At 36.8% G+C, this 25,476-nt stretch overlaps 2 protein-coding genes across 8 annotated transcripts in view; one reads left to right on the top strand and one right to left on the bottom strand.

Annotated features, from left to right (window-relative positions):
* IFT80 (intraflagellar transport 80) overlaps positions 1-7,543 on the bottom strand; it is a 131,014-nt gene extending 123,471 nt beyond the window's left edge. For 3 of the 4 annotated variants that reach the window (XM_006072842.4, XM_044945430.2, XM_025289044.3), the window contains exon 1: positions 7,386-7,543. The gene's annotated coding sequence lies outside the window, so the exon portion shown is untranslated. The remainder of the gene's footprint in view (positions 1-7,385) is intronic. The other variant, XM_044945435.2, reaches the window with a different exon arrangement.
* A 182-nt stretch (positions 7,544-7,725) lies between these two features.
* SMC4 (structural maintenance of chromosomes 4) overlaps positions 7,726-25,476 on the top strand; it is a 32,706-nt gene continuing 14,955 nt past the window's right edge. Inside the window, exons 1-12 of one of the 4 annotated variants that reach the window (XM_044945423.2) lie at positions 7,775-7,799; positions 7,903-8,002; positions 9,114-9,257; positions 10,085-10,263; positions 10,710-10,901; positions 12,399-12,575; positions 18,854-19,018; positions 19,267-19,394; positions 19,832-19,972; positions 20,640-20,790; positions 22,442-22,606; positions 23,909-24,142. In XM_044945423.2, the coding sequence (XP_044801358.2) occupies positions 9,119-9,257; positions 10,085-10,263; positions 10,710-10,901; positions 12,399-12,575; positions 18,854-19,018; positions 19,267-19,394; positions 19,832-19,972; positions 20,640-20,790; positions 22,442-22,606; positions 23,909-24,142 (1,671 nt within the window). In that variant the 5' untranslated portion in view covers positions 7,775-7,799; positions 7,903-8,002; positions 9,114-9,118. Of the gene's footprint in view, positions 8,008-9,113; positions 9,258-10,084; positions 10,264-10,709; positions 10,902-12,398; positions 12,576-18,853; positions 19,019-19,266; positions 19,395-19,831; positions 19,973-20,639; positions 20,791-22,441; positions 22,607-23,908; positions 24,143-25,476 lie in introns of all 4 variants that reach the window. The other 3 variants (XM_006072841.4, XM_006072840.4, XM_044945426.2) reach the window with 3 other exon arrangements.

Below are 25,476 nucleotides of genomic sequence, written 5' to 3'. Positions count from 1 at the left end.
AGCTAACCCATGGCTATTGATACTAACAGTTGAAATTAATGGTTTGCTGACGATTACCCAAGGCTCTGTTTTTAAAAGTACAATTCTTATCAACAGTTTTCTAAATTGATACCTCTGATTAGACTCCTAAGCCTCTTTTCCAGTAAAGACAGGAGTGAGAGAGAAGCAGATCTTTACTCAGATTGGTTCCATCCTAGAACCACTTGTAGACTAGAGCTGGGATCTCTTATATAACAGGGAAGGCAGAGGAAGATGCACCATTTCCAGGGACCGATTCAAACACCTAATAAACAATGGGAACAGGCTTGGCAGTATAGTTCAATTACTAAAGACCTCCAACCCCCACCCTATTCCAACTCTTGTATGTATTTGAAGTGTATGTATTGGGGCTTCCTAGGTATGTATATGGAGTGGTATTCACATTTCCTTGCAATTCTCGCTCTAAGTAGAGCTAGCTATACTTTAATCTTATTCATATTGGTTATATTTATAATCCAGGATGGCCGAATAACTTTGAGCCAATAAACCATGTGATTCCCAAAATTAAAAATAAGCAGTCATCTTTAATTCATCCTTTTAATTCAACTAGCTGAGAAAAAATCACATTCAACTGACAAACTAGAATGCTGTACAGCTATTTAAAAAATGAGATGAATCTATATGTATCGATACAAAAAGATGTCTATAATATCTTAAATGACAAAAACAAACTATACAGCAGTATTATGCAACTCAATCTCTTTTGTGATAAAAAAAAATACGAGGGGAGGAGATATATATTCAAGTTAGTCGATACTAAAATGTTTTTCTCAAAAGATGTGCAGACACTTAATGGAGGCTTTGTAAGGGTAGAGACACTGGTGAGAAAAGGGAAGCTTTTAATCCTCATTTCATAATATTCTATATTGTTTGAAGTTATCATGTTCATAATATTTTATCCATACATTTATAGTTTTAACATAGGAATATCTGAATGATATGTTCATGGCTTAGTTTTGCTTTTTTCCTTAAGCATTTCTGCATTAAAAAAAAATAAATGTTATTTTACATAAGATCCACTATTCCCATTCTCTTTGCAATTTCTACTGCATTTGACACACTTCTTACTGAAACCTTCACTCCTTGATCTTCCAAACACTGTACTTTGTTTTCTTCTATATATAAAATGAGGCAAATAATACCTACCTCACAGGTTGGTTATGATGTTAAATGAGATAGAGTAGACATGAGATTGGGGGAAAAAAAAGATATCTTACAAATGTACAGTAGATTGCCTGAAACATAGGAAGAACTTAACTATTTGCTATTTGTAGTGAAAACTGGTGTTTCGTTCAGTTCAGTCACTCAGTCGTGTCCGACTCTTTGCAACTCCATAAATCGCAGCGCGCCAGGCCTCCCTGTCCATCACCAACTCCCGGAGCTCACTCAGACTCACGTCCATCGAGTCAGTGATGCCATCCAGCCATCTCATCCTCTGTCGTTCCCTTCTCCTCCTGCCCCCAATCCCTCCTAGCATCAGAGTCTTTTCCAATGAGTCAACTCTTCACATGAGGTGGCCATAGCATCATTCCTTCCAAAGAAATCCCAGGGCTGATCTCCTTCAGAATGGACTGCTTGGATCTCCTTGCAGTCCAAGGGACTCTCAAGAGTCTTCTCCAACACCACAGATCAAAAGCATCAATTCTTCAGCGCTCAGCTTTCTTCACAGTCCAACTCTCACATCCATACATGACCACTGGAAAAACCATAGCCTTGACTAGATGAACCTTTGTTGGCAAAGTAATGTCTCTGCTTTTGAATATGCTATCTAGGTTGGTCATAACTTTCCTTCAAGGAGTAAGCGTCTTTTAATTTCATGGCTGCAGTCACCATCTGCAGTGATTTTGGAGCCCAGAAAAAATAAAGTCTGACACTGTTTCCACTGTTTCCCCATCTATTTCCCATGAAGTGATGGGACCAGATGCCATGATCTTCGTTTTCTGAATGTTGAGTTTTAAGCCAACTTTTTCACTCTCCTCTTTCACTTTCATCAAGCGGCTTTTTAGTTCCTCTTCACTTTCTGCCATAAGGGTGGTGTCATCTGCATATCTGAGGTTATCGAAATTTCTCCGGGCAATCTTGATTCCAGCTTGTGCTTCTTTCAGCCCAGTGTTTCTCATGATGTACTCTGCATGCCTAAGTTAAATAAGCAGAGTGACAATATACAGCCTTGACGTACTCCTTTTCCTATTTGGAACCAGTCTGTTATTCCATGTCCAGTTCTAACTGTTGCTTCCTGACCTGCATACAAATTTCTCAAGAGGCAGATCAGGTGGTCTGGTATTCCATTCTCTTTCAGAATTTTCCACAGTTGATTGTGATCCACACAGTCAAAGGCTTTGGCATAGTCAATAGAACAGAAATAGATGTTTTTCTGGAACTCTCTTGCTTTTTCCATGATCTAGCAGATGTTGGCGATTTCATCTCTGGTTCCTCTGCCTTTTCTAAAACCAGCTTGAACATCTGGAAGTTCACGGTTCACGTATTGCTGAAGCCTGGCTTGGAGAATTTTGAGCATTACTTTACTAGCGTGTGAGATGAGTGCAATTGTGCGGTAGTTTCAGCATTCTTTGGCATTGCCTTTCTTTGGGATTGGAATGAAAACTGACCTTTTCCAGTCCTGTGGCCACTGCTGAGTTTTCCAAATTTGCTGGCATATTGAGTGCAGCACTTTAACAGCATCATCTTTTACAATTTGAAATAGCTCAACTGGAATTCCATCACCTGCACTAGCTTTGTTCGTAGTGATGCTTTCTAAGGCCCACGTGACTTCACATTCCAGGATACCTGGCTCTAGGTGAATGATCACACCATCGTGATTATCTGGGTGGTGAAGATCTTTTTTGTACAGTTCTTCTGTGTATTCTTGCCACCTCTTCTTAATATCTTCTGCTTCTGTTAGGTCCATACCATTTCTGTCCTTTATTGAGCCCATTTTTGCATGAAATGTTACCTTGGTATCCCTTGGTATCTCTAATTTTCTTGAAGAGATCTCTAGTCTTTCCCATTCTGTTGTTTTCCTCTATTTCTTTGCATTGATCGCTGAAGAAGGCTTTCTTATCTCTTCTTGCTATTCTTTGGAACTCTGCATTCAGATGCTTATATCTTTCCTTTTCTCCTTTGCTTTTCGCTTCTCTTCACAGCTACTTGTAAGGCCTCCCCAGACAGCCATTTTGCTTTTTTGCATTTCTTTTCCTTGGGGATGGTCTTGATCCCTGTCTCCTGTACAATGTCACGAACCTCAGTCCATAGTTCATCAGGCACTCTATCAGATCCAGTCCCTTAAATCTATTTCTCACTTCCACTGTATAACCATAAGGGATTTGATTTAGGTCATACCTGAATGATATAATGGTTTTCCCTACTTTCTTCAATTTCAGTCTGAATTTGGCAGTAAGGAGTTCATGATCTGAGCCACAGTCAGCGCCTGGTCTTGTTTTTGTTGACTGTATAGAGCTTCTCCATCTTTGGCTGCAAAGAATATAATCAATCTGATTTCAGTGTTGACCATCTGGTGATGTCCACGTGTAGAGTCTTTTCTTGTGTTGTTGGAAGAGGGTGTTTGCTATTACCAGTACATTTTCTTGGCAAAACTCTTAGTCTTTGTCCTGTTTCATTCTGTATTCCAAGGCCAAACTTGCCTGTTACTCCAGGTGTTTCTTTACTTCCTACTTTTGCATTCCAGTCCCCTATAATGAAAAGTACATCTTTTTTGGTGTTAGTTCTAAAAGGTCTTTTAGGTCTTCATAGAACCGTTCAACTTCAGCTTCTTCAGCGTTACTGGTTGGGGCATAGACTTGGATTACTGTGATAATGAATGGTTTGCCTTGGAAACGAACACAGATCATTCTGGTGTTTTTGAGATTGCATCCAAGTACTGCATTTCGGACTCTTCTGTTGACCATGATGGCTACTCCATTTCTTCTGAGGGATTCCTGCCCACAGTAGTAGATATAATGGTCATCTGAGTTAAATTCACCCATTTCAGTCCATTTTAGTTCGTTGATTCCTAGAATGTCAACGTTCACTCTTGCCATCTCTTGTTTGACCACTTCCAATTTGCCGTGATTCATGGACCTGACATTCCAGGTTCCTATGCAATATTGCTCTTTACAGCATCAGACCTTGCTTCTATCACCAGTCACATCCACAACTGGGTACTGTTTTTGCTTTGGCTCCATCCCTTCATTCTTTCTGGAGTTATTTCTCCACTGATCTCCAGTAGCATATTGGACACCTACTGACCTGTGGAGTTCCTCTTTCAGTATCCTATCATTTTGCCTTTTCATGCTGTTCATGGGGTTCTCAAGGCAAGAATACTGAAGTGGTTTGCCATTCCCTTCTCCAGTGGACCACATTCTGTCAGTCTCTCCACCATGACCTGCCCGTCTTAGGTGGCCCCATGGGCATGGCTTAGTTTCATTGAGTTAGAAAGGGTGTTTCATTACCCTTCATATATTCACTCTGTTCTGAGCTACAAAGAATTTCTTCTTGGAATACCACTTACTCCCTCTTAGCCCATATGGCTTAAGTGGAGTCAGCATGAGACCTAGGCTTAAGTCAATTAGAGCTTTCCGAAGGAAACTTTTATTCAACTAAAAGATAGGGAAGAAAAACTCTCCTTAACTTTCCAGGTCTTCAAGTTTAGATTCAAGGCAGGAGTTACTATAACTATCTTACTACACCAAGGGGAGAGCATGGTGGTGTTAGAGGCCACTATGTGAGGTCTGAGAATAATGCCAAGACATGGGAACATAAAGCAGAGCAAAGAAACACAGTCCTAGTTCTTTCTTTGAATACGGAATCCAGTTATACTCACCTAACTTCTTGCTTATGGAAGCTATTTTTTTTCCTCAAGACAAATTGGATTTGGTCTTCTGTCACATATTATTATAATGATGACAAAATTTAACTATGCACTTAAAGAACTGCAGATGTTAATTTTAATTCTATTCCAATTTTTCCCCTTCAACTTATTTATTCCCATGGGGTACATCTTTTTAAAATACAAAAAGTAGGGTTCTCTTCTCAAACTGCCTGAAATTATAGATAATGGCTGTTAGTAGATGATTTTGGACCAGAAAGATGAGACTTGGTTATACTTTCCAAGGTGGTTTTAATTTGAGTCCATCCCAACAGAACCAGCTCCTTTTTATGCAAAGTACTAGTAAGGATCAATCAAGAGGGAGTAAGTCTACCTCTCGTGACCCTAATCTCTTCTTAGATCACTTCTTCACTTATTCTGAGTGTGCTACTTTCACTCTAGATTTGTCTTCACTATAGCTGTTGGTTATCAATGTCTGTCCTACATTATCAATCTGAGTTAAGCCTGTTTAAAAAGTATTTATTCTGTTTAAAAAGTATTTATGGTTAGGTTCAACTAAATCTAAAGCTATTGGTCACTTTATTGATTTTCTGAAATTACATTTCTGATCAGTCACTAAGACTAAACATTATTTACAACAACCATCAAAGGTAGTAAAACTAATATTTGTGACTTATCTTTCTTATCCCCTCATCACTAATCCAGAGATTCACAAAGAATACTATCTAACTTTTAAGAGCTCAGACTATTAACTGTTAAATGTGTCCAGATTTTTACCATTCTACTGCATAGGCACCTCTTACCTCCTACATGGAGAAGTGGACAGTAACAATCTAAGTCATGCTTGATCTCAGTCTCTTTCTCTTTTCACATATCCCACATAACTGTTAACTTTTTTTTTTAACCAAGTCACTCCATAGCTCAAAATTTTTCTAATATTTTGAAGATGTATCAATCTAATATCCTTGACCTGGTTTTCAAGACTCTTCATAAACTAACCTTCTTCTAACTTGACATCCCATTATTCAACCTTAGCACATACCCTAACAAGGTCTATGTTATAAACACAGCAATATCAAATGCATGCAGTGTGTATGTTAGATGAACAATCATAAACGATCCTATGCAGTAGGTATTATATGCTGGTTTCATAATAAACAGAGTTTGACAAACTGAGTACATTGTCTAAGTAGGTAGCTTTAAAAAAATGATGAGACTTAGGATTCTGTTATCTGTTATATCCTTCTCCTACATGGTGCTCTGTCTCCCATATACATTACTCAATTTGGTCTAGTCTTTGCTTTTTTTCAGGGTTAATATCTCTCCAACTTGGGTTTAGTAGTGTTTTACAGACTTGAAAATCCAAAAGATTCCAGATGATTTCAAACAGAACTGATGTACATGTTCTGGTACAGCTACCAACCAAATTTTTCATTGAGCTTTACTGTCTGCAGTTTGTCTTATGAAAATAATTTTTTTCAACTACAAATAAAAAAAGTGTATTACAATACTGAGTCAATGTTTATTCAAATCACTTTAGTCTCTCAACCTCACCAAATTCTTACACTTGAGGGGAGTGTCTTCCACACCTTCAACTCTTGAGAATCACTGAACCTTAACATGATGCTCCTCAGGGGAAGAATCATACTTTCTTACTTAGAATGACAATGTAAATTCACTCAATAAAGATTTATTGGGGCCTAAGTATGCCAAGTCCTAAGTATGCAAAAGTTAAAAGGGGGAATAAAAGAGGTTCCCAGTTCTCAGTCAAGTACTTAAGAGTCTCTGAATAAATGTTTGTTGGACGTATTCAGATCAATTAATGGTTAACAGTGCGATGGGATAGGACCAAGTTTAAGAATCTGATCAAAGTTCTGGAAAAACTAACTCCCCAGAAAAATTCACAAGCACACAGAATTTTGTATTCAATTCCGGGGGTGGGTGGGGGCTGGGGTAGCGGAGAAGCGGTATGAACTTCTCTGAACCCCAATCACCTACTACCAGATCCACAAACTCCTAGTTAAAAACCCATTAACAAAACTAAATTATCTGGGAACAGGAATACTTGCTCAATAATCCTGATTATGCCCGAGAGTGCAGTGTGTACAGAAGCTACTTAAGAAATATCTGCTGATCAATAATTTCCCCATAACCAGACGACACCAGCAAATCGTTTCTTCCATTACAGAGTCTTCCAGTCGAATGATTTTAAAAACTCAAAACCCCTTTTCACTAGTAACATTAATGACCTAACACCAATAACTCGAAATCATTATTTGCTATTCACTACACGATCATTCACCAATCCAGATCTTCTCTCCTCCGTGTTGCCCCTCTGCTCCCTCCAAATTCAGGGCTTCCTCCTTCGCATCCCAAAAGCTAAGTCCAGAGCGCCCAGTGAGACGGGAAATAACCGATGCTCCACGCCGCACACACTGTCAAAGCAGGGAAGGTGAATCCAGTAAAGGCCACAACTTCCAAATCCTTTCCTCAACTCTCGCTTGGAAGTAAACAGACTTACCTTAAGTTCCAGGAAAGAGGGGTCGATCTTTCTCACAGAACTGAGACCGGTTACCAAGAAGCAGCGGACCGCCCTGTCACCATAGCGACTTCTAAGAGCTAAGCTGACTCCCTCTTCGCGCGATACTTCCCCTCAGCGCGTCACCCGAGCGGGCCTGAGACCCGCCCCCCCTCCCTCCCCGCGCAGTGGGCCCGCCCTCTTCTAAAGGGACGTTATTGGACGACTGATCCTTGACTTAAACTGTAGGGCGAATTCCACTTATCTTTCTCAAAATTCGCAAGGTTTTAAAAAAAAAAAATTTATAAGAGTGCTATTGCCGTAGGGCCACGGAAAACATTGTTTCGCTTTTTTTCAGCTAGTAGAAAACGTTCCCCGCAGCTCGGGTCCCGCCAGGAGTTCGCGCATGCGCGTAAGGTATCAGAAGATGGCGATAATCGCCGCATTTTTTTCAAATTAGTGGTTCCCAGAAAGCATTGCGCGCGTTTGTAACGAATTTCCGTTCGAGTTTGTATTTTAGGCGCCATTTTCGAGTGAAGGACCCGGAGCCGAAACACCGGTAGGAACCGGGGGGCCTATCCAACCGTCTCCAGCCTCGGTCTGAGTGGACTATCCCGCAGGTAAAGTACGTCTTTTCCTGATCGGTTGTCACACTCTCACTTCCTGCCCGGTCCGCAGGCGCCTGGAAAGAGGCCTTGAGCTGGAGCAGCCGAAGTCTAGGCTGAGGCTGCCTCGGGGAGATTTCGCTCGCTGTCACCCCTCCCCCCTCAGTCGCTCCCCGGCGGTCGAAGCTCCCGCGCGCTTCTCCCGGGCGCCACTTCTCTGAGCTACTTAAGCGTCGTTGGTGGGACTGGGGCCGCGGGGCTGGGGGCCCTTTCAGCCCTCGCGGACCTTTTCTCAGAAATGTTGGTCGGACTACGGCGTCGCCCCCTGTCCCGGCCCTCTACCCGTTTCTCTTCTCCCGAGGGACTAACCACTAGGTCTGAGCCCTTACTGATGGCCTTTCGTAGTTTATTGTCCAGCGGGATTCGCCGCGGACCTCAGGGACAAACCCCTGCCACCCCAAGGTGATGGAAGCGGAGTTGGCGCTGCCGGCTTCCGATTTGAAAATCGCGAGCGGTCGACCCCAGCCGCCGGTCCCCGGCCGGCGAGTAGAAGGAGACCTCAAAGCCCCCGGGCCGCCAGCCGCGCCAAGGGCTATGGCGGGGCGAGGAAGGTGGGCGGCGAAGCGCCGCTTCGTTCCCGACTGCTCTGCCAAGAGTTGAGAACCCCTCAAACCTAAAGCTATTACGGACTCGGAGACAAGAATCTGTGCGCTTTGATCCCCAGCCCCGAGAGCGTGGGAATGTCCGCAAATGTCGGCGTGCGGGATATAACTTCGTTTAGAAATGACGTTACAGTATTCTCACACATTTACACTGTGGGCGAAGGAGGGGGACATTAAAAAAATAAAAAGAACCTAAGCAGTTGCTCTCTTTGCTGGCTCCGCAAAGCACGTCTAGGAACTTGCTTAGAACTTGAGAGAGCGAATCCCGCCTTCCTGGCACTTGAGTTTTTTGTGCCTTCTTTCCCTAGGACTCGCTGGCGTTGCGCGGGGTTTTTAAACGGAGCCCTAGAAAACGGGTGGACAAAGTTTTCCCCTAGTGGGACGGGTGGCGGGCCGGCGGGGAACTTGACGGCACGGCCGGGGGCCCGCGGGCTGACTTGCTGCCGGCTTTCCCTCGGCTCCAGCGACCATGCCCCGTAAAGGCACCCAGCCCTCCACTGCCCATCGCAGAGAGGAAGGGCCGCCGCGGTCCCCGGACGGCACCAGCAGCGACGCGGAGCCCGATCCACCGCCCGGCCGCGCGAGGAGCCAGGCGCTGGCCACCGCAGGTGAGTAGCCCTTCGCGACGCCAAGGGCAAGCGCGTGGAGACCCGGCACCCAACCCTGGACGGTTGGTATTCCAGGGCGCGGACGAGAAGGGCTGCGGGGTTGACATCCGAAGGTCAAGAAAGCGATTTTCACAGATTCGACAGTGTGAAATTTCGGTTAATGGTGCTGGAGGGATGGGGGCTAGTAAATAGCTAAAATTCTGAACTTATGTTCATTGTCTTATATTTCCGCGGAAATCGACACGGTCAGCCAGAGTGGACTTTTTTCAGTGTCAGCGTGACTGTTTATTAATATGAAAAGTTGCTTGATCGTACAACTTCACCTCGGTGATCTTAAATTGCAAAGAGAAGATAATTTGCACCTACGCCCGCACGCGCCGTGGGTTTTGTGAGTCCAGGAATTGAGTGACATGAAACCCCTGTAACTGTCACGGGAGCTCGCCAGTGTCCAAAGTTAGGGTTCCAGATGCTTAACAGATACTGAGAGTTGGATCTAGAGCCGTAGGATTTGACCACCTGTTTAGGCAGGGACTCAAGTGATTGTGGATTTTCCAGATTTGCATTACGATGTAGTGTATTGACTCCTAAAAGGTATATTTCTATAGAATTTTGTGACTGATGGCATTTCTTTCAAAAATTTTCTTTTGTCATAAGACAAAGCCTAAAGACTGTTATCCTTTGTGAATGTAAGATAATACTGTATTTGAGTGGAAAATAGAGATTCCTAGGTTTCATAAATGACGTCTCCAAAGATTAGCAGGCTAACAAATTGCACTGATGCAGGCTTCCCCTCTCCCCCTTTTTTTCCTTTCCTTTGACTGACTTAGAAACTCCAAGTGAGGAAATTGATAATAGAAGTTTAGAAGAGATTTTGAATAGCATCCCTCCTCCCCCACCTCCTGCAATGACCAATGAACCTGGAGCTCCTCGTCTTATGATAACTCATATTGTAAACCAGAACTTCAAATCTTACGCTGGGGAAAAAATTCTGGGACCTTTCCATAAGGTATTTGACCATTTTTAAATAGCTGTTGTAAGGTAATGCATCTTTATTACAAACTGTTTCAGTTTTGTAGTTATTGTATATCCTGATTGATAAATACATGGTGTGGTTTCTGTGCTTTTAACTACTGAAATTAGCTTTTGTTTATCTGATTATCTTTTGGTACCTTTCTTTATAAAGTTTTCCTCACTGAATAGAATTTGGGTTTTATGTTTGAAAAGAATATTTTCTTTTTAACTGTAAGAATGAATTTTGTAAAAAGTCTGAGTCAAAATTAGAACATGATCTTAAAGTGTTGAAACTTGTAACATACATGATCTATGAAAACTATCTTCTAGCTGCAAAAGCTTTTTAAATACTTGTAGTTTTGCTGCAAGTTAAATCATTTTAAATTAAAATCAGTAGTATAACCTTTTTAACTTTTTTTTTTTCCTGTTCTTTTTATGCAGCGATTTTCCTGTATTATTGGGCCAAATGGCAGTGGCAAATCCAATGTTATTGATTCTATGCTTTTTGTGTTTGGCTATCGAGCACAAAAAATAAGATCTAAAAAACTCTCAGTTCTAATACACAATTCTGATGAACATAAGGATATTCAGAGTTGCACTGTAGCTGTTCATTTTCAAAAGATAATTGATAAGGTAAGGGATTTTGTTTAGTTATTTGCATCTTCCAAGTAAGGAAGACAGAATTTCAGTGCATTACACATTTATTTTGGGCTTAAATTAGCTTGTAAAAATTAGTATATGGTTAAAGCAGAACCAATATTGATTTCATTGCCTCCGTGATCATATTTTCTTTTTGAGGTGTGATGGTGGCTGTTAAAATATTAAAATTTAGTTAGGGAAATGAATTATAAGTAGCTCATAGTAATACCTTTTGAGCAGTTCTAGTATCTTGAGTACCAATTTTGCGTTCTTTTATTATAAATTTTGGATTTGTTTTTAAAGTTATGTTTTCATTGCTTTCAGATAAGTTACCTAAACTTGAAAATGTAAGTTGACTAATTTTACCATTTCCGTTATTTCAATTCACGTTAAAGTTAGTAGGAATCTATATGTGTGATATGAAAGAACTTTGCTTTCATATCAGCTACCCTTTTAAAACAGCAGAAGGATAAGCTAACTTTTTTTTTTTTTTTTCTCTAAAAGGAGACAGTTAGACATAAAATGCCTATTTGGGTTATTTACATGGCTTTGTTGGTACTGGGGTTTTTTCTCTTCTGTTTAATCATCAGCTTTGAGAATTCCTAGTTCAAAACTGGCTGGAACCTAAAAAATGTAGAAAACTAATTACATAACGAAATGAGGATGTGATTTGGCCTCTAGGTCTTGTTTTTAATTTTAATGTAAAGAGCTTTAAATAAATCTACATGGTGGTATAAATTTTAATTTTGTTTCTTAGTGCTTTTCTGTTATACAGTTTGGGTTGGAAAGTAGATAGCCAGTAAATCAGATTTGATTTTTTAGCTTATTAATTACACTTGATTTGTGTGAAGTTTAAAAGTCATGGTTTCAAAATGACATAGTTTTTAAAGGAAAGCAAGTTTTAATGTTAAAGCAGATTTGCCCTTCATTTCTTTTTGTTTGATTAAAAAACAGGGGAATATAGTTGTCAGTTCTTTGCAGTTCTTTTTACCTTTAATTGATAGCTTATTTTTCACCACCACCCCCCCCCAAAAATTAATCTGTATCACCGCATTTTAATCTGTATCACCGCATTACCATCCCCTCCCTTTTTCCTTGAATCATACCTTGCAGCTTTTTTTAATGAACTAATGTTCTCTATCAAGGTGGTTTAATACTTTGGGTGAGTTTGTTTTGGATACAGTGGGAATCTTGTTTCCCTTCAATTCTTTTCTCAGTTAAGTATGTTTTTAGGCTTGAAGATGTAGTTGGTTTGACTTTTTGGTTTTTGTGATCTGTGAGGAAGGAGTCTAAGAACTCCATAGAAATAGAAAATTATTTCTATTCTTTGCTAAGATAATTAATTCTAAGAACTATTGTCAGCTTTTGTGCATATCCAGTTAAAGTTCTTAATCCATAGAATTAGTTTCAATATGAATTGAGTGAAATTTGAAGCAAACTTATGACTTAATACCAGCAATTGTTTTCTGGTTTTGTTTTTCCTCAAAACAGGAAGGGGATGATTATGAAGTCATTCCTAACAGTAACTTCTATGTATCCAGAACGGCCTACAGAGATAATACTTCTGTTTATCACGTAAGTGGGAAAAAGACTACATTTAAGGATGTTGGAATTCTTCTTCGAAGTCATGGAATTGACTTGGACCATAATAGATTTTTAATCTTACAGGTACGTTTATTAAGACATCAGAGGTTCTCTCATTTTTTTCTTTTAGTAAACGTGTAAAGAGGTTTTTCCCTATTGGATGAATCCTGTATTTTTGAGACCTTAAAGTACTGTAGCAGCACATCATGGTTTACATACTACAGTCAAGATGCGAATCATTATTTGCTGCTCTAGAAATTTAAGGAAATTCATTCAAAACTGTATTTTCATGATCATATGCTCATTTTGTTTGGATGGACTGACATACTTGTTCCGCTCTAGCAGCACGTAAATATTGGCGTAGTAAAATAAATATTAAACACCAATATTATTGTGCTGCTTTAGCGTGACAGGGACATAGCAACTATTTATCATTTCTGTTTGTATTCCTCTTTACGATAACATTTTAAATAAGATTTGTTATCTTTTAATAATAATTCTTTTACTTTTGTTCTTATTTGTAATCTCTACTAATATTATATACTCCAAAAAAAGGGGGGGGGGGAACCACTGTGGATACTTGGTGTTTGACAGACTTCTCTGATTTAATTTTTTATTTTTTTAAACACTTAGAATGGTCAGTTAAAAGCTTATACAAGCTCTTTGTTTTGGTTCAAATGGCCTATTGAACCACTACTACTGGAAAATTAGAAAGTGATATTTCATTCTTAAGTATCATACTGTTAAAGTCTTTTTAAGGAGGTATAACATTAAGTACTTGGTGTTGATTTTTATAAGAAACTCTGTGCTTTATTTGAGTAAAGATATTTTCTACCAAATTTGCTTGGTAAGAAAATCCCTTCTCTAAGTTTTACGTTTCAAAAAAGTTTTTAGCATAAAAGCATGGCTTAAGAGGAAAACTATTGTGATGTAGAAATAGCTGCTGATATTCTTTAGTGTCCTGCACTACTGGTTTTAAACTGGATTTTGGTTTGAGAAACTTGTATTAGTGTGGCTGAGTGTTCCCAGTAAGAAACTTATAAAATGTTAGCCGCTATTTCCATTTTAGCCTATATTTTACAACTCTTTTTTAAAATAAAAGTTATTTATACATAATGTATGTGGAAAGTAAATAAATATAATTCTGGGGTGACTTATTTTAGTATCTTGCTACCAGTTCATTTGTATACTTCTATAACCCAAACTTAATTTAAAATGGATGTTGGGAAATCATTAGCAGATATATTTCTAAATGAGATTTGAATTTACATAAATGTGGGGTTAAAGCTGTGTGTGTTTTTTTAATCAAATTTAACTGTTCTGGGATTTGATTTGGTTAGTTACGGATTAAAAAGTTACGCCCCGTTAGAAAACTAAATTTGATAATGATACCATTTTGCAGGAACTTACTGTTGTGTTTATCTTATTATTTGCTGTATATTTACTATCACCCTGAAATAATCAAAGTTTTACACCTGTATGTAGACTCATCAAAATAGATTGCATTTTAACCCTTGTGAATTTTTTTCCTTGGTATCGCCTTTCTACATAATTCTGTGAATAAAGGGAATTAAATAAAGTAACATCCCAAAGAGATAAGAGTAGTTTTTAAATTGTAAATTTTATATTCAGTATGTGCTTCTAAAGTGTCCGGGATGCTTAAGCCCTTTATCCTCATAATCTCAACTTGTTTTTAATCATTTTAACAGTTACATTGTTAAAATCATTTTTAATACCAAGGTAAACTTTCCACATTAACAAATTGAATTCCATTTGATTAAATTTACAGATAAGACTCTTAGGAGCTCACCTGTTAGGAAGAAGAAACAGGGACTGGACTAGATAGAATTATTTTAAAATTTGAGGGAAAGTGGCAGTGGTTTCTATGGATTTTTATTTAGTTCCTTATCAAAATCTTAGATTCCTGCCCTAGAAATTTAAAGGATTTGAAGGTAAGTAAGAATACAATTTTTATTACCTTATCTCCCACTAAATAACATTTATCTTAAAAATTAACTAGTTTGGGAGACTGGGAACTTGGGACCATGAGAATATCATCTTCTAAGACATAGGTGATTGCTTTGAATAAAATGTAGGCTCTTTGGCCAGTGGTAGTGATTAACAGGCTAAGTGATAGAAATTCAGCTAAAGTGAAAACTTATTTTTTAGACTAAAAAGCACTGAAATTTAGAAGTCCATTAGGATAAATTTTTTTTATAGTATTTATAATGGTATAGTAGGTTCTTCAAGTAGGCATTTCTAGTATTTGAAATCATTTAAAATTTCATCATTGGCTATTTTAATGAGTTCCTAATGAGTGACTAAACTGAGATACTATAAATGATCCAAAGATAGTAGAAGTCTATTTCTTGTCCTTATACATGCTTTCTAAAAGTGTTAGATTATAATTGGCCGTTGTACTTTGTACATTTTTGTACATTTCCCTGTTTATACCTTGTTTGAGAGCTGTTTTCCCATTGTCAAAATTCTTGGTATGAACAAATTGAGTTTTTTTTTTAGCTGAAAGATTTCACAGTAGCTCATTTTGTCAGTTTTCAACTTCATATGCTTTTTGTCTTCATATTTTAAAATCTAAACTAAAATTTAAAAATAACTAAGATTTTTTTTTTTTCTTATTTAGTAATTTGGAGATTGGATTAACCAAGATCTGAGTTACCTGTTCATTTTTTCTTTCCAGTATACTTCTTCCCTGCTTGGCATAACATATAAACTTACTTGAATTCTGGTCTTTTTTTATCTGTAGAAATAAGACTGTGCTGTATCAGAAGAAATTGTTATAGTTTTATCGGTAGTACTTCAGTTATCCAAAAGTGTCTTGTTCAACACCTCAACTATATGAAAGCTGTCCCTAAGCACCCAAAATAAATACCAAGCAGTCTACCTCCTAAAGCGTTGTCCTTTCTGTTTATGCATTTATTTTACACAGATACTAACCTCAGTCATTAGTTTCTTAGCTTTTGTTCGTTCACAAATTAAAAATTTATTAGAATAGCATAAAAATAATAACTTAACAGTAAAGTAGAAAATGGAGAAAATAAAAATATAACCGAGGCAAAATTTCAAGTAGTAAATCTGGACCATTAATTTTGATGCAAGCACCCATATTTACCTTAAATCTTAAGGCCTTCCTTATTAGGAAAAGTTTTATTATATATGTACTATATTTGAGTTTTCTGTGATTCAGTGCTTGGTAAAATTTGGATTCTGTTTCAATAAAGATAAAGCATAGTACCTATTTATTCCTTCTAGATTTTTAAGCTGTATTGTTCTAAATTAGATTATTGAGGCATGCTGTAAATGAGTCACAATATCTTGGTTTTCTGCCCAGTTCAATAAGTTAAGGTTTAGGCCTTGGATATTATAAATATCCTCTTGACATATGCATGCTATTTTTATGTTGATTTTAAAAACCATAAATGGTATTTTCCACAGTTGCTTAATATCTCTGATATAGTGTAAATATAAATTAAAACATAGGAAGTTAGTAGTAAACAACAGTGAAGAAATGTGTTTAAAACCTTGTTTAGTTTACTTAAGTTATAGAAATCAGAAATAACATTGAGGACTATAAAACTTGTTGGCTTCAGATGCTAGCTTTATAGCAACTTGAAACTTGTTTGTTTGGGTTTTTGTCTACCATATTACCACTCTTTGTGATTTGGAGCTTTCAAGGTGACTTTAAATTCAGGTTTTAAATTATTTCTAAAATGTATTGAGGTTATTGCTTTAAATTAAAACTACTTTGTAATTTCACGTGGGATAGGTACGTTTTCTGAAATGAGTGGTCCTCTAAGCATAGACTGTCAGCCCTCAGATTATACATGAAATGACACAAATTGGAAAGATAAGGAAGAAAACAAATAGTAGTGGGTGGTAAGGCAGTCAGAGAACATCAAGGAACAGAACCACAAGAAAGGTCTCAGGTTATCATTGAAATACCACAACAGTCCTAATAGTTACATGACAGGCAGAGGCCTAAATGTTCTAATGACCTGTTGATTCAGTAGTGTTAATTGATAATAACCGTTTTTTAATAGATCCCATATAACAAATGAAAACAGTGTTATATGGGACTTGAGATGGAAATGTTGATTCATAAATGTCCTTTTCTTTCACTTGAAAATGTTTTCTCTGCTGGGCAGCCTTGTTAGAATGAAAAGAAATCAGAGCTATATATCTTTCATTTTAACTGGAAAGGGAGGAACAAGTGACCAAAAACAAGCAACCACTATGCTTTATTTGAAGCTACGCAGTCTCCTAATAGTAGTATTCCATCACTTCAGTAAATAGTTTCGCTGAAAAGTATAATGCCTTTAGAAATATTTTTTATTGTTGTTACACCAAATCATAGCTTCTGGTTATCTGAAAAATGTATGCCTAAATACAACCTTATGTTATTTGACTCAGGTACGTAAGTTCTCTTGGCATGGATTTTCATTTATCTTATAGTAAGTGTTCAGCTATTCAAGTCAAATTAGAATGCTGACTATTTGGTGTCAGATATTTGGATTATAAACACAGACATAAAAGAGTTAAACTGACTACTTCCAGGTTAGTGATTCTCAGCTGGGAGTAGTTGTTGCTTTCTCTCTCCCCCAGTACATTTAGCATCGTCTGGAGACAGTTTAGGCTGTTAACAGCTAGGGGAAGCCTCATGCTGCTGGCATCTAGTTGGTAGGGTCAGAGATGTTGTTAAACATCTTATGATACCCAGCATAGCTCCCCACAACAAAGTATTCAGCCCAAAATGTCAGCAATGTTGCTGTTGATAAACCTGTTTAGATAACAACTGAATAAGTCTTGGCTTGTACAATGGCTAGAGTCTCACCTGTTGTGATCCAAAGCTTTAGATACTCTTCCAGACTTAAGTTCTGTATAAAACCTAAAGCTTGCCCAAAATATTTGGAAAGAACTGATAATTGAAAGCAGAACAAAATATTTGATATAAATGTCTACATGTTTTAGTTTAAACACTAATATTTAGCTAAATCTAATTCATACATACCCAAGGTTACAGAGAAATCTAAACAATGACAGGCTCTTAAGATAACATTTCACCTTGTGTTTTATAATCATGTGCTGTTGTCAAAGTACAGAAAAGTGGTCATCTATAAAATTTTTTTTAATTTTGATTTTTAATGAGTAGATTTCCACCCCCGTTATGCAGTCTTAGATCTCCAACTGGAGATCCATTGCAGTGCTCCCTGCAATGGAAGCTTGGAGCCCTAACCACTGGACCACCAGGGAAGTCCCTAATAAGTAGATTTTTAAAGGAGCTGTTTTATCCTTTCTTGTTTGATCTTCAGTTTTTTTCTACTGTATATAATTATATTGAAGATTTTGGTAATACGATGCTTTGTCATTAGCAAGTTTTAACCCAGATTTTTAAGTTTCATTTATAAATACTGTAGATATTTAAATTGAGAAAGAATATATGCCCCTTTTTAAAAAAATTTTTTTCAGTCTGTGCTGTTTTGCAGAAATAAAGGAGTATGTTTTTATTTTTCTACTTTTCTGTCCCTTTTCTTCTGTTGTAATAAAGAATACAGGCAGGCTACTGGTGTGAAGTAAAGTAGCATTTTGCCTGAGCATATTCAGACAAAATTTTCTCCCCCATCAAGCTAAATGGCTGCCTTTCAGTCAGCCTTGAAAGTTACTGACTGTACTTTTTTCTTTTCTCTTTGTAACTGAACTGCATAAATGCAAATATATAATGTTAATCTTAGATTTTAAGTATAGTTTAAAAGTTGTTATAATAATAATTGCAAGCAAAAGTTTTATGTACCAAGACCTTTAGTTGCAGTCATTTGGCTTTTTCCTGTTATTACCATGAGAGAAAATAGTATTTCCTTTTTCATTTAATGGCTTGTTTGTTTGTTAAGAAAGTTAGAACATCTTTACTTGCATTTTTATATAATTTTATTTATGTATTCATTTTTGGCTGTGCTGGGTCTTTGTTGCTTTGCACAGGCTTTCCCTAGTTGCAGCGAATGGGAGCTACTCTAGTGTTTTGCAGGCTTCTCATTGCAGTAGCTTCTCTTGTTGCAAAGCTGGTCTCTGGAGCACAGGCTCAGTAGTTGGCAGCATACGGACTTAGTTGCTCCGAGGAATGTGGGATCTTCCCAGACCAGGGATCAAACTCAAATCTCTGGCAGGAGGCTTCTTCACCACTGATCCATCAGGGAATGCCTATGCATCTTACTAAATCTCTTTATGCTACTGATTTATATCATTTAGTTCTAATTAATGTTGGATTTGTTAATTGACTTGTTTCTAGTTCTTACTTGAGGCTGATATAGCCAAACATATACAGTGAGTGTGAAATATTACTTTTTTTAAAGGGTGAAGTGGAACAAATTGCTATGATGAAACCAAAAGGCCAGACTGAACACGATGAGGGTATGCTTGAATATTTAGAAGATATAATTGGTTCTGGAAGACTAAATGAACCTATTAAAGTCTTGTGTCGGAGAGTTGAAATATTAAATGAACACAGAGGAGAGAAGGTGAATCTTCCATAGACTTTTGTAAACCAGAATGTTTCATTTATTGATTAACAGATTATACTAAGCCAGATAATTCAAGTTATGATAGATCATAATTGTTTAAGCGAAGTTTTACGTTTTCCTTATTAACATTTCAGAGAAACATTGTTTATGAATGTAGTTTGTTTTTATCTAATGTTGGCATATTTTAAATTCAGATTGTTCAATACAGTTAATATGAACAATTTCTATCCTTTTAACTTTTGTAGTTAAACAGAGTTAAGATGGTAGAAAAGGAAAAGGATGCCTTAGAAGGAGAGAAAAACATAGCCATTGAATTTCTTACCTTGGAAAATGAAATATTTAGAAAAAAGAATCATGTTTGTCAGTATTACATGTAAGTACCTTAATTTATCAACTTTTGTATTAGTTTCTGACACTAAAATCTAATCTGTTCTCTTTTCCTGTATTAGAGAAATGTGAAGACTGAAGTAAAAAAAAATTCTGCAAGTGGTTGTGATGAATTTATTAGTTTTTTGCCATAGTAGTGAAGTTAATTTTTAACTATCCTACTTGAAGTTGGGTTCACAAATATCACTATGCTTAATACTTAATAGTTTTACTTATAAATTCTTTTTAATTCATTTAATAGCAGATCTAATTGTGTTTATATGGAACCTGTTTTGTTCCTAATTGCTTTGACCCTGGGTTGGTTTCTTCCTTCCCCCTCCAAAGACCTAGATAACTTTAGAAACTGCTGATTTTACTTAAAATAGTTTGAGAGTTTTAGAAATGGTACTTTAGGATCTCTGATAGCTTTTTCTCTCTCTCTAGTTATGATCTGCAGAAACGAATTGCTGAAATGGAGACTCAAAAGGAAAAAATTAATGAAGATACCAAAGAAATTAATGAGAAGAGCAATATACTGTCAAATGAAATGAAAGCTAAGAATAAAGCTGTAAAAGATGTAGAGAAGTAATAATCTTTTGGAAAGTACTAAAAGTAGATTATTTTATTACATGTATGTGTGTGTGTCTATATATAAACAATACAAGCATATGAAGGCAATATATTTGCCAGCATATAAAATATTATAAATGGTTTCTTTTTGCAACCAAAAAACTGAATTGCCTTTCATCCAGTTGATGATTATCACAGGTTTGAGTGCCCAACTCTGGTCTTAAATAATGGAGGATGCTACCCCCTAGTGGCAGAACCCAATAATACAAAACATCATTGCAAAAATAGGCATTTAACCTGACAGGTTAGTTGTCTTAAAGTTTTATCATTACTTTTTTCATGGCAATCTTCAGTGATACCAGTATCCCTTACCTACTCAGTTTTCTTTTTTTTATTCTTTAAAATGAGTTTTGCCTATTGTTTTTTTTAATGGTCAAATTTTTATATACCTAGACATCATAGTCACTATTTCCAATCTAGCTTTGAAGGACAAAATAACTCATAACCACACATTTTAACAAGTTCTTCAAATATGGATGGGCTAGCTTGAAGCAGGTAGTATTAGGATCCTACTTTATAAGAACTTGGTACATTTACATAGTGTTTCAGGCAAGGTATATAAAGTCGCTTTAAAATATCTGAATATCCAAAATAGTGACTGATGATTTTCTTACTTTGCTAGGAAGCTGAATAAAATTACAAAATTTATTGAGGAGAACAAAGAAAAATTTACAAAACTAGATTTGGAAGATGTTCAAGTTAGGGAAAAATTGAAACATGCTACAAGTAAAGCCAAAAAACTAGAGAAACAACTTCAAAAAGATAAAGAAAAGGTAGGTTATGTGGGGGAAATTCTTAATATTTCATGTCTGTCGGATGTAGTTTTTGTTATTTTTCATGAATGTTCTTGCCCCTTAGAAAATGAATTGGAATTCTGAATGTTAAGTGCTTCAGGATTTATCTCTGAACCTAATTCTCCCCCTCACCCACTATGGAAATCCTGCATCCATTGACTTTGAGTTTTAGAGCTTATGTATCTGATATATATTGTTGGAGAATTATTTACCAAATCGGTAATCCTATTTTGGTGACAAAATAATCTTCCTAGAATATATGGTTTAAAAAGAGGTTTTTGGCTATATATCATAGACTTTTAAAAGTAGTACCTTTGTCTACAGAAATCAAGTTAAGAATATCAGCAGGAGTTTCCCCTTAGAAAGGAGGGAAGAGGAAGCCATAATTTATAGCAAGGAGTTGATTAGCTAGTTTGAAGTTTTAAAAGATGATGAATTTTAGACCAGAATGCCTAATTTGCTGGGACCCAGACTAATAATTAATTTGGAGCATTTCAAATATATTCACAGTTTAATCAGGTATTAATAGAGGCAACACTGAAAGCCCCTCCCCTAAAAAAAATTGTGTACCATATATTTACATGGTACTTATAGGCTCTGCTTTACCTTTTAAGCAAATGCATTTATTCACAAAATACTTCGTGTGTACAGTAGTAGCACTTTTTATATGAGTCAGTGTTTGAGGGAGAACATTTTGGGAAGTGTTTAATTTCTCCCGTTATAGATAACCAGAATAAACAAAATACCATGGATGTCATAGTAACCCCTAAATTGGACAGAGTAAGCCACATGTAACTTAAGTACAGTTATTAGCTTTTGGACACCAACTGTGAAAGAGTAATTATTACTGGAAGGTATTAATGGAATAAATTAGTCCCATGTGGTGACTCTGAAAGGGTAAAGTTGGGAAAGATCTTAGGATTTGAGAGAGACTAGGGGGTGTAACGGAGAAGGCGATGGCACCCCACCCCAGTACTCTTGCCTGGAAAATCCCATGGACGGAGGAGCCTGGTAGGCTGCAGTCCATGGGGTCGTGAAGAGTTGGACACGACTGAGCAACTTCCCTTTTATTTTTTACTTTCATGCATTGGAGAAGGAAATGGCAACCCACTCCAGTGTTTTTGCCTGGAGAATCCCAGGGAAGGGGGAGCCTGGTAGGCTGCCGTCTGTGGGGTCACACAGAGTCGGACACGACTGAAGTGACTTAGCAGCAGCAGCAGCAGCAGGGGATGTAAAGGTAATATGTGGTAAGTTGTAATGTACCAGGAAGGGTACTTTAAGGAATTCCATGTACTCAGACCATGTTTGTAGGTGAAGAAGGTTAATTACAGCATAAAGTTAGAGCAGAAGGAAGAAAGATATAATGCCCAGCCAAGGAGAATTGTCTTTTGTAAGGAATCAAGAATTCATAGAATTATCTTTATGAATTAGACTGAGAATATAGAAATTGCAGCATATGGTTAAGGAAGTATACTTGCTAAAGCTAGCTGGTTCAAACCTAATTAAAATGAAAACTGCAAAGATCTAGAAGATCTTGAGAAATGCTTTTAAATAAGTCAAATATTAATGGTATTGGATAGCCTAAAGGTACATGCTCCTAGTAACTTTTTAATTTGTTTTATAATCTTAGGTTGAAGAATTTAAAAGTATACCTGCCAAGAGTGAGAATATCATAAGGGAGACAACAACTAAAAACAATGCCCTTGAGAAAGAAAAAGAAAAAGAAGAAGAAAAATTAAAGGAAGTTATGGATAGCCTTAAACAGGAAACACAAGGCCTTCAAAAAGAAAAAGAAGTAAGATTTCTTTATCAGTTGGTGTTTATTTTGATGGCTTTTTTTTTCTCCTATCTTAAAGATTGTTTTTATAGTAATAGTGAAAAATGAACTGTTAGAATGAAAAGTTTGGGCTTTTATCTAACATCCCCAAAAATAGTCAACCTAGACTGTCTTTTTTTTGTTTTCTGCTTTCTCATTTTAAAAAGACGTTAACTGAGAATGAGAACTTAAAGTGGTAGAAGAAAATGCGTATCAGATACTTTGTTTTATGTGCTATTCTCTGTTAATGTTGATTTAATTATCACGTTTTCTCTTAAATTATTTTCTTGGTAATTTAATTGGTTACTACCTGTATATGCTTGGGACCACACTAACCATAGGTTGACATTTCCCTTCTTTACTTTTGTAGCTCTTGTGTAATAGTTTTAAAGCTATGGCTCTTGTGTTAATTCTTGGTTGCTTAAATCAGTTACATATAAGATCTTTGTAAATTATACCTCAGTGAAGTGTTTCGGGGTTTCTCGACTAATATAAATTGATTCTGTTTTGAAATATGGACATGTTCTAATATCATCTATAAGAGTTTGTAAGTAGGATGCCTATGTGATAAAGTGGCTAAGTATCATACAGTCACTTTCCTAATAGAATAAGATCAGTTTTTCACATTTGCTCATCTCATGTATATCAAGTAATCCCATGTGCCTTGGCATCCTAGGTTAGTGGCAAAGCCAGGACTCATATGTAGGTATCTTTGGAGCTAAAAACAGGCTCTGCTACTTACGAGTGAGTGCATGACTTTGAACAAGTTATTTAAACTCTGACCTCAGTTTCCTCAAAATGGGCATAATGATGATCGTAGGATTGTTGGCTTAAGGAATTAATACATACAAAACATTCAGGATAGTACTTTGAACATATATTCTACAGTGGTGTGGGTGTGTGTGTTGGTGGTCCTGATTTTTTGTCATTATAGTCTCTAAATGAGATAGAAGGAAATGGCAACCCACTCCAGTATTCTTGCCTGGAGAATACCAGGGACGGAGGAGCCTGGCGGGCTGCCGTGTATGGGGTCACACAGAGGTGACTTAGCAGCAGCAGCTACCTCATTAAGCTGTTATTAAATCAGTTGGGGAAAGACTTTATATACCATAAACATTCACAACTGGGCAAAAACTGTTAGTCCATTCACTTATGAGAGTTATTTCTATATGTTGTGCTTACATAATCTATGAAGTTAAATTTAAAATGCATGGTTTCCACTTTGGTTTAGGTTTGAAAACATGTATTTCAGATTAAGTGGGACCTATCATATTTTAACAGAGTCGAGAGAAAGAACTTATGGACTTCAGCAAATCAGTAAATGAAGCACGTTCAAAGATGGATGTAGCTCAATCAGAACTTGATATCTATCTCAGTCGTCATAATACTGCAGTGTCTCAATTAGGTAAAGCCAAAGAAGCTCTAATGGCAGCTTCTGAGACTCTCAAAGAAAGGAAAGCTGCAATTGGAGATATAGAGGCAAAACTCCCTCAAACTGAACATGAGCTAAAGGAGGTAAATCTTTACTTCTGTGTTTCACATTAACATTGTTTATCAACCCTAGTTTTATTTATTTTCATACATATTTACATGTTTTTTTTTTAATCTCAACATCTGGTGTGACTGATAAATAGATTTTGTTGCTGTTGTTTAGTGTAATCTTTCCCAAAAGAAGGGGGTTAATATTTCAGTACTCTATCTGATGCAAATTAAATTGAGACTATCAAGAAACTGTGTTATCCCCTCAAGTGTCAAACAGCAAATAATATTGCTATCGCCATCATTATTTCCCATGGAAATAATTTAAACAAAAGAAAGTTTTTGTTTCCCTAAATGTAAATGTAGACAACTTATGCAGTGATACAGGAAAGTCAAATAAATGTGTGTGTGAACAAATATGCAAGTCAACTGTCTTAGTGTATTTTTCTATTTTTGAACTTAAGGACATTTTTTGTTGGGACTGCAAGTTGTTGAACTAATCAAGACATCTTACTTAGTTCATCAATCTTCTCTCCTTGAGTAAGGAATTTCATAACATTAATTTCCAAAGCATCATTAGGCAAATTGCAATCGAAGATGCTCTTTGAAGCGAAATGACACTGAAAATAGTCTTTTTCATTTTAGTAAATGCACACTGATTGGTCATCAGAAAACTTCATGGCCATATAGAATTTAAATGTAAACTTAGGTTATATTCAGTTATGATTTCTGTCTTCTTGGTGATTCAGTTTATTTTTGGGTAAATTGTGTTTATAACTTAAGCTTTTACTTGAAACCAGTATGACTGGTAATAGAGGCAATAATTTAAAACCAAGAAATGAAAGAGAATGTCAGTTGGAAAAATTGCTAAATAGGTAGATTGAGAAACTGAGAGTTAGGATTTTTGTGTACATGTGAGAGAGGGTTTCTCTTTTGTTGGCAGCCTGACATTTTTGTATAGAAACAGTACTGTTCACTCATCACGTTTCCCTTCATTTCAGAGCTGTGCTTTTGTTTTCCTTGGTTTAATTGGAATAATGAATTATGCTATATAACACTAATTTAATGTAATACATATTAAATCTATTATATAGTTTATTATCTATTAATTTAGAAAGCAAACCACTTTCTAATCATAGCCATACCCAGAGTCCTATATCTAGAGTCCTATATTGAGATCTATTTTTGATTAGTGTAAGAATATAAGAATTAGGAAACATTTATGCATAATTACCTGGAGAAGGAAATGGCAATCCACTCCAGTATTCTTGCCTGGAGAATCCTGTGGACAGAAGAGCCTGGCAGGCTACAGTCCATGAGGTCGCAAGAGTCGGACACGACTTAGGAACTAAACTACTACTACTATGCAT

Source organism: Bubalus bubalis, chromosome 1 (genome assembly GCF_019923935.1).
Source record: "Bubalus bubalis isolate 160015118507 breed Murrah chromosome 1, NDDB_SH_1, whole genome shotgun sequence".
NCBI lineage: Eukaryota > Metazoa > Chordata > Mammalia > Artiodactyla > Bovidae > Bubalus > Bubalus bubalis.
Note: the sequence above shows the minus strand (reverse complement) of the source record. Positions and strands in the feature narration are given on the sequence as shown.